The following is an 8,453-nucleotide window of genomic DNA, read 5'->3' on the forward strand; positions in this document are numbered from 1 at the left end:
CGGCCTATTTAAAGAGAGTAAAAATAGTGTACAGTTAAATTGAACAATTCTGGATGGACAGCCCCGCGCAACAGCGATTCGAGGAACATTTGAACGGGCACTTTCCTATTATTATTTACGCTTCGATTGTCTTGAGCTTCATTTCATACAACGTACGGAACGAATAGGAACAGAATAGCGTAGTTTTAAACAAATGCAATCAAGTTTTAAGACAAAACTAAATCTATTTGCAAAACGACGTTTGAGCCAAATAATCAAAGCAAAAGGACGTAAGTACATTTACACTAGTAAATACTGAACTATTGCCCGTATCGAATACACCAACATATTTGTCGCGTATTTTTGCATTGGATGGCGAATTTCCAAACAATTCCGACCGCTATTTTTTAAACGAGAATTTAAAAGGTGCATCGAAACTTCCATAGCGATTTTCTCGAAACTCGCTAAGTGGCTCATACGACCTAATCAAAACAAACTCTAGATTTGTTTTTTTTTTAGATATTTTTTTTTTAAAGTTACCAATAATTTAAATTTTATTTGATCATACATTCAGGGATGCCAGGTGTTGAGGAGTAAAAATCTGGGCAATTTTGAAAAAAAGTCTGTGTTTGCCTGTGCACAGGAAGATCACAAATTTGATACTAAATAAGACATTTGACGGTGCGTGTGACCGGGGGGAGGGGGGGGGGGGGTTGGTTTCCTGTGGTACTCAGGTTTATTATCGCGCTAAGAATACTGTTTCCTACCACGTATCATACTTATTAAAAAAAGAATAGGTAATGAATGCTTGGTGAAATACCAATGAATACAAGCGAGATTTCAGTCTAATCTTGCACTTACGGATCAAATCCGATGCATAAATCTTGGTTTCATCACTCAATTTTGAAAATCTGTAAAATCTGGGCACTCTCAGCAAAAATCTGGGCAAAATCTGTGTCTGACCAATATCTGGACGAAGGGTCAAAAGTCTTGGTTTTACAGACAAATCTGGGCACCTGGCAACCCAGCATACATTTAGTTGAATAGCTACCGTAAATAATGTTTGCAACTATAAGATACAGATTTCACCTTGGTGAAAGTAGAATTTACTAAAATTACTCCGCCAAGGGCTGGAGAACCAGCACGCTCTAAAGCTTGAGAATTTAAAAATAAGACTTAACAATACGAAGGTCACACAAACGCTATACCCCAGGTCCTAGATGCATATAAATTTCAGTTATTCTCCCCTCACCATAAGCTTAACAATCACCGACGCACACTTCCACAAAAACAGCACAACTAGCCTGCAAACCCTGCAAATGACCTACTGTCTGTATCGACGAAACGAAACTCTGTCTGCGCTGCCTAATTTTATAAGTCATTTTCAACCTCAGATATTTTGAAAACATTTTCATACACAGTGAAACCGATGCCAAATTACGATTATCTATGCTTTTAAGATACTATTGGTTCAAGAGCCAAGAAAATTGGTCCAATAGTTTATTCAAAATCATGAAAAAGTTAAAACTACTTTCATTGCACACACGGTGTGCAATTGGTCTTATAGCCTCGGAAAGTCATTGCACACACGGTGTGCAATCCGTCTCGAATGGGTTAATAACTTCTAACCGCAAAAATATGCATTGATGAAGTCCATCAAACACTATTTTTGGGCAAGACATAGAACTTAAACTTGAATAAAAGCAAAGACGATGGATTAGGGGATTAATCAAGCGCAATTCTGACCATTCGTTCAGAGCAGTCTGTCCAGCTGTCCGACGAAAAAAGAAACAAAATACGGTGGTAAAAACTTGCGGTTCCATGATTTTTGAAAAGTCAGCGATGATGTTTTTGTGTGGAATGAGGAAAATCTGCTCAACTAGTTGTAGATTTGATGAAATAGAAAATTTGAGTAAATTTTCCCCTGAAAAGAGGGAAAGTCTGCTCAAAAAAAATTAAAACTTCTTTAAAACCATAAAATTTGCAAAAAAATGACAACTAAATAAGCCAACATCAAGTGAATTAATTCAAAGTAGACAATATGGATTTTCTGTTTGTTTTTCTTTTCAAAACCCCTTATATACTTGAAATTTGGACATTTTATTGCTTACACTAATGGTCTTAAGCTAGTAGTTCTTACTTATACTATACAATCAGTCTTTAATCATCAGTCTTTACAGTATTAGTATTAATCAAAGCTGTACGGTATCACAAACAATTGGCTGAAACTGCAAACTCCTACCGAACAATGTGAAATTTCAATCCCAAGGAACTTTTACGTCAACTCTCACGCGTACAAATCGAGCAGCCGTGTCAGGTCAGGGCGATCCACCGCCAACTCCGTACAGGGCCAGCTGCTTGCGGGCCGCGGCCAGTTCGATCTTGAGCTCGATGTTTTCCCGCTCCAGGAAAGCCGCCCGGATGGCAATCTCATCTTCCTTGATCCGGCGACGATCGCGGGATTTTTTCGCAGCTGCGTTGTTTTTCTTCCTTCGCTCGTAGTAGGCGGAGTCTTTCGTCGTTCCACTGTTGCCGCTGCTGCTGGAAGTGATGGTGGCGGCGCCATTGTTGTTCATGTTTGGGTTGCTGTGATTGGTTGGTTGGCTGACAAGCGGTTCGTAGCTGGATTGGGATTGGGTGGTTGGGTGTGATTCGCTTATTTCGGGATGCTTTTCCGGAACGCTTTCCGTTTCGGATGCGTCGCTAAGGGATTTGTTTAGGCGACGCATTTTTGGATTGGAAACGGTCGGTTGGCCCCCGTTGGCGGCATGGATTTGTTCGAGCATTCGTTTGCGGAACATGTTGTACTTTTCGGCCGAATGGTTGTCCAGCATGGAATCGTTGGCCATAAACCCAGCCGCCAGGGAAAGCGGATCCCGAGGGTACGCCTTGAAGGGTCTCGCTAATTTACCGTCACGTCCGACAACCATCGGATAGGAACCGTTATTGCCTTGTGGAGGAGCTTCGTTGGATTGTTTGAGTTTTGTGATGAGTGGTCCTTCGGATCCGGATTCTGATAGCGAATCGGTTTCACGGTTTTGATGAAGAGGGCTTCTCGGGAACGTAGCATGGTGAGAAATTGCTCCCGCTTGTAGGAGATAGGAAGCTAGCTCCGGCCGGTGGGGAAGATTCTCTTGCTTTGGAATGACCATCGGGTACGTTGGGGCTGGGTGAAATCCGGCTGGTAGCGCATGTCTCAATTCCAAATGATTTTGACCTCCATAGGAGAGAAGCGGCTTGGGAGACAAGTTCTGATGTTGATGTTGAATGCCATGATAGTTGAGCGGATTGATCGGAGAACTGTGGAGTGGCGGAGATCCTCCTTCACTGAAACTACCGTAAGGTGACGGAGTTTTACGAGTGTCGATGGAGTCGCGGCGCTTCGAGAGGTCCAGCACACCGGAATCCGTCGAGTCTGGCCGATAGTTGTCGTGAGACTTTGGAGAGTTCGCTTGGTATAGCGAAGGACTCGTTCGATGTTCTGGAAATAAGAAAACGATAGGTTAGAATTTTGTGTCTTTTTCAAAACATTTAACTAAACTCAAATCTATTTTTCTTTAGAAAATCAGCGGCTAAGACAATTTATGCAATTCAAAAAAATTAAGGTTCACTCATTTATTATTATTTTTCATAAACAAACATTGGAAAATTTTTAAATTATTTTTTTTAACCGACAATAAATGTACTTCCACTTCATTAAAAAACACAATATTTACAAGATAATGTACAAAAAAAAACACTGATATTTTGAAAAGTTATTAAAAGGATTAAAATTACATACCTGCTTTCAAGTCCATCATAAATTGAGCCATCATCTTGACGAAGCGACGTTTTTAACACAAATATCAAAAACAGCCTTCAACTTTTTTTAGCACAAATGTTTATTATCGAAATCACTGTTGTCTAAACGTAGCACTTATACACCCAAAAAAATCCCTAACTGATTTCCAAAAAAACCAAAATCTTCAACCTAACGAAAATTTCACTCCCAAAAACCAAACCATCTACTTGCTTCTGAGGGAATCTGCTCAATGACCGCAAACTGACCACCGAACGGGCCTTTTATACCCGCCGAACCCTTTTCCTAGCACCCACGCCAACCCGAATTTCTCCGCAAAAGAGAATATGCAAAATTTTTGCCAAAAATTTTCAAATTCCATTCAATCTGTCCCACTCTAGCCCGAGCCCAGTTTCACCGTTCCCGTAGAAAGAGAAAGTAAAAATGAGGGACACTATTCCCAAAATGTGTGTATATGCACAGAGAAATGACAGAAAGGGTCACAACAGCACTTGCCCGTAACCTTTTGCTTTCTGTATTGTATTTTTCCCAAAATTTCGTACTCTCTCTCTCTTTCGTCCTCTAATCCTTCAGGAGGATTTTCCTAGGATCGGCAATGTGGAACACTTGTGACTTTTTGCGGTCTCTCCTCCGGCTAGCGACCATTTACGGGTTCATTGTGAGCAGCGGCAGCATTTTGGCAGCTTTCTCCTGCTAGAACTATACCGTACAGTGCAGCTGAACCCAACAAACGGATCAGGAATGAGGAAATGGGAAGCGATTTTCAGGGAAAGCTGTCCGTTTGGTTCCCGATCGAGATGATGCTGAAAATTAATGCTAGTGAATCTTGCAAAACAAATTTTGGACCTTTTTCTACTAGCATGGAATCAAGTTTTTTTAAAAGATGATATTTGTCATTTTCGTTATTTTTTATATTTTAAGTTATTTTTGTCAAAATTAAAATTTTTACCATTTTTGTCATTTTTTGCAATTTATGTCATTTTTGTAATTTTTATCATATTTGTAATTTTTGTCATTTTTGTCATTTTTGTCATATTTGTCATTTTTGTCAATTTTGTCATTTTTGTCATTTTTATCATTTTCGTCATTTTTGTCATTTTTGTCATTTTTGTCATTTTTGTCATTTTTGTCATTTTTGCCATTTTTGTCATTTTTGTCATTTTTGTCATTTTTGTCATTTTTGTTATTTTTGTCATTTTTGTCATTTTTGTCATTTTTGTCATTTTTGTCATTTTTGTCATTTTTGTCATTTTTGTCATTTTTGTCATTTTTGTCATTTTTGTCATTTTTGTCATTTTTGTCATTTATGTCATTTATGTCATTTTTGTCATTTTTGTCATTTTTGTCATTTTTGTCATTTTTGTCATTTTTGTCATTTTTGTCATTTTTGTCATTTTTGTCATTTTTGTCATTTTTGTCATTTTTGTGATTTTTGTCATTTTTGTCATTTTTGTCATTTTTGTGATTTTTGTGATTTTTGTGATTTTTGTGATTTTTGTCATTTTTGTGATTTTTGTGATTTTTGTGATTTTTGTGATTTTTGTGATTTTTGTGATTTTTGTGATTTTTGTGATTTTTGTGATTTTTGTGATTTTTGTCATTTTTGTAATTTTTGTAATTTTTGTAATTTTTGTAATTTTTGTAATTTTTGTAATTTTTGTAATTTTTGTAATTTTTGTAATTTTTGTAATTTTTGTAATTTTTGTCATTTTTGTCATTTTTGTCATTTTTGTCATTTTTGTCATTTTTGTCTTTTTTGTCATTTTTGTCATTTTTGTCATTTTTGTCATTTTTGTCATTTTTGTCATTTTTGTCATTTTTGTCATTTTTGTCATTTTTGTCATTTTTGTCATTTTTGTCATTTTTGTCATTTTTGTCATTTTTGTCATTTTTGTCATTTTTGTCATTTTTGTCATTTTTGTCATTTTTGTCATTTTTGTCATTTTTGTCATTTTTGTCATTTTTGTCATTTTTGTCATTTTTGTCATTTTTGTCATTTTTGTCATTTTTGTCATTTTTGTCATTTTTGTCATTTTTGTCATTTTTGTCATTTTTGTCATTTTTGTCATTTTTGTCATTTTTGTCATTTTTGTCATTTTTGTCATTTTTGTCATTTTTGTCATTTTTGTCATTTTTGTCATTTTTGTCATTTTTGTCATTTTGTCATTTTTGTCATTTTTGTCATTTTTGTCATTTTTGTCATTTTTGTCATTTTTATCATTTTTATCATTTTTATCATTTTTATCATTTTGTAATTTTTGTCATTTTTGCCATTTTTGTCATTTTTGTCATTTTTGTCATTTTTGTCATTTTTGTCATTTTTGTCATTTTTGTCATTTTTGTCATTTTTGTCATTTTTGTCATTTTTGTCATTTTTGTCATTTTTGTCATTTTTGTCATTTTTGTCATTTTTGTCATTTTTGTCATTTTTGTCATTTTTGTCATTTTTGTCATTTTTGTCATTTTTGTCATTTTTGTCATTTTTGTCATTTTTGTCATTTTTGTCATTTTTGTCATTTTTGTCATTTTTGTCATTTTTGTCATTTTTGTCATTTTTGTCATTTTTGTCATTTTTGTCATTTTTGTCATTTTTGTCATTTTTGTCATTTTTGTCATTTTTGTCATTTTTGTCATTTTTGTGATTTTTGTCATTTTTGTCATTTTTGTCATTTTTGTCATTTTTGTCATTTTTGTCATTTTTGTCATTTTTGTCATTTTTGTCATTTTTGTCATTTTTGTCATTTTTGTCATTTTTGTCATTTTTGTCATATTTGTCATTTTTGTCATTTTTGTCATTTTTGTCATTTTTGTCATTTTTGTCATTTTTGTCATTTTTGTCATTTTTGTCATTTTTGTCATTTTTGTCATTTTTGTCATTTTTGTCATTTTTGTCATTTTTGTCATTTTTGTCATTTTTGTCATTTTTGTCATTTTTGTGATTTTTGTCATTTGTGTCTTTCATGTTCTTCATGTCTTTTATGTCATTTTGTCATTTTTTCATATTTGTCATTTTTGTATTTTTTGTCATTTTTATCATTTTTGTCATTTTTGTCATTTATGTCATTTTTGTCATTTTCGTCATTTTCGTAATTTGTCACTTTTGTCATTTTTGTCATTTTTGTCATTTTTGTCATTTTTGTCATTTTTGACATTTAGGTCATTTTTGTCATTTTTGTCATTTTTGACATTTAGGTCATTTTTGTCATTCTTAAATTTTGTCATTTTTAATTTTTGTCGTTTTCGCCATTTTTGACATTTTTTGTCCATTAGGTTGGTAGGGCTTAGGTTCTGTTTGAATTTTCTATCGCTTTTGATTTACCTGATTTTAGGAACTATAAATTAACATTGTTTTAAGTAAATAGCACTGCTTGTAGGTATTCTTTTTACATTAAGCAAGATAAATTAAAAATGAATTAACATGACGCAGTTTGTATTTTACCTACTCGCAAAACTTGCACCACAGTTATATGATTAAAAAAAAACCGATTACTATGATGGATTTTTAACTAAGTCTAAAACGTTACGAAAGGTGGTTCACACCGCTCGGTTGTGACATTATGTGTGTGAAAATTAGAATACATTACCGGCTTAGACTCGGGTCATTTCTATCAGCAATAGGTACCGTAACTCGTAAGCTACCACATTCGATATTCCAATTTTCCTCTCAAGCCTTTCCTAAATCGATACGGAAAGCAAAAGAAAAGTCTCTCTCTGGATCGTTCCGTTACAAATCTACCATACTTGGTAAGGTCGAATGGTCTTAAAAGCAGAGGAGGGCAATAAGGAAGAACAAACAGTTCCAACCCATGGCAATGATTCCAATAATAGCCGTGCTGATGATGGAGGGGGTGTGGATTCAGGAAGAAGTCTTTCCTTTTTTCGTTCGATTCCGGACCAACAATCGGGACAACGAGAAACGGCCGAAAGGGTCACACGCGCGCGCTTCTAAATATAATGAGAACGCTTCGGATCCGTGAGAATTTTGTTTGATTTCCATTTCTGCGTGGCGTAAATTGTTTACCGGGATGATGTATGGAAAAAATGGAAGGGAATATTTCTCAATCCAGAACTGGGATTTGAAGAGGGGTTGCCTCGGAATGAAGTTTATTGATTCTGGCCTGACTAGGCCTGGCCTTGATAAAGAAGTGCGAAAAAGATGGAACCGATGTGCCGGTAGAGAAGAATCGCTCTTTATGACCAGGTCATTTCTAGGACGAAACTTCGTTTCACTGATTAGAATGTGTCTTGCGTTTCGAAGCGGTCAACTATAAAGACCTCACTTGTTCATAGTGAGAAATGGGTTCATTTCAAATATCTTATGAAAGAAGATTAGTTCGTCTATCGTGAGAACATTCATAACACTGAATCATAAGGTTAGGAGCGGTCATCCAGTTTGATTGAGGTGTTATTCAGATATAATTTAGAAAATACTTCGATATCAGATCGTGAACTGAGGCCCATACTCGAAAAAATGCATCACTTTCTTATGTGAATAATTTTGATTGCGTGGATGGAATCTGAAATATATTCAGCAAAACTTGGTAATGATTTTATGTTTACAAGTGCACAATTTGGTGACAATCTGTTAAGTGTTTTTCGAGATAGCTCCTAAACAACAAGAACATAGACATCAAATTTTGTGCACCACCAGCGCCATCTTTCTTGCTTATAGTGA

At 35.0% G+C, this 8,453-nt stretch overlaps 1 protein-coding gene across 1 annotated transcript; it reads right to left on the reverse strand.

Moving 5' to 3' along the window:
• Window positions 1–2,076: 2,076 nt before the first annotated feature.
• On the reverse strand, window positions 2,077–3,998 carry LOC129757601 (protein giant). Its single transcript, XM_055754877.1, has 2 exons — window positions 3,761–3,998; window positions 2,077–3,460 (listed from the first exon to the last, which is right to left on the reverse strand). Exons 1-2 carry the CDS (start codon window positions 3,792–3,794, stop codon window positions 2,298–2,300), a joined length of 1,197 nt encoding a protein of 398 aa, XP_055610852.1. The 5' UTR covers window positions 3,795–3,998; the 3' UTR covers window positions 2,077–2,297.
• Window positions 3,999–8,453: the final 4,455 nt, after the last annotated feature.

The sequence above is a fragment of the Uranotaenia lowii genome, chromosome 3 (genome assembly GCF_029784155.1).
Source record: "Uranotaenia lowii strain MFRU-FL chromosome 3, ASM2978415v1, whole genome shotgun sequence".
In the NCBI taxonomy this organism is placed as follows: domain Eukaryota; kingdom Metazoa; phylum Arthropoda; class Insecta; order Diptera; family Culicidae; genus Uranotaenia; species Uranotaenia lowii.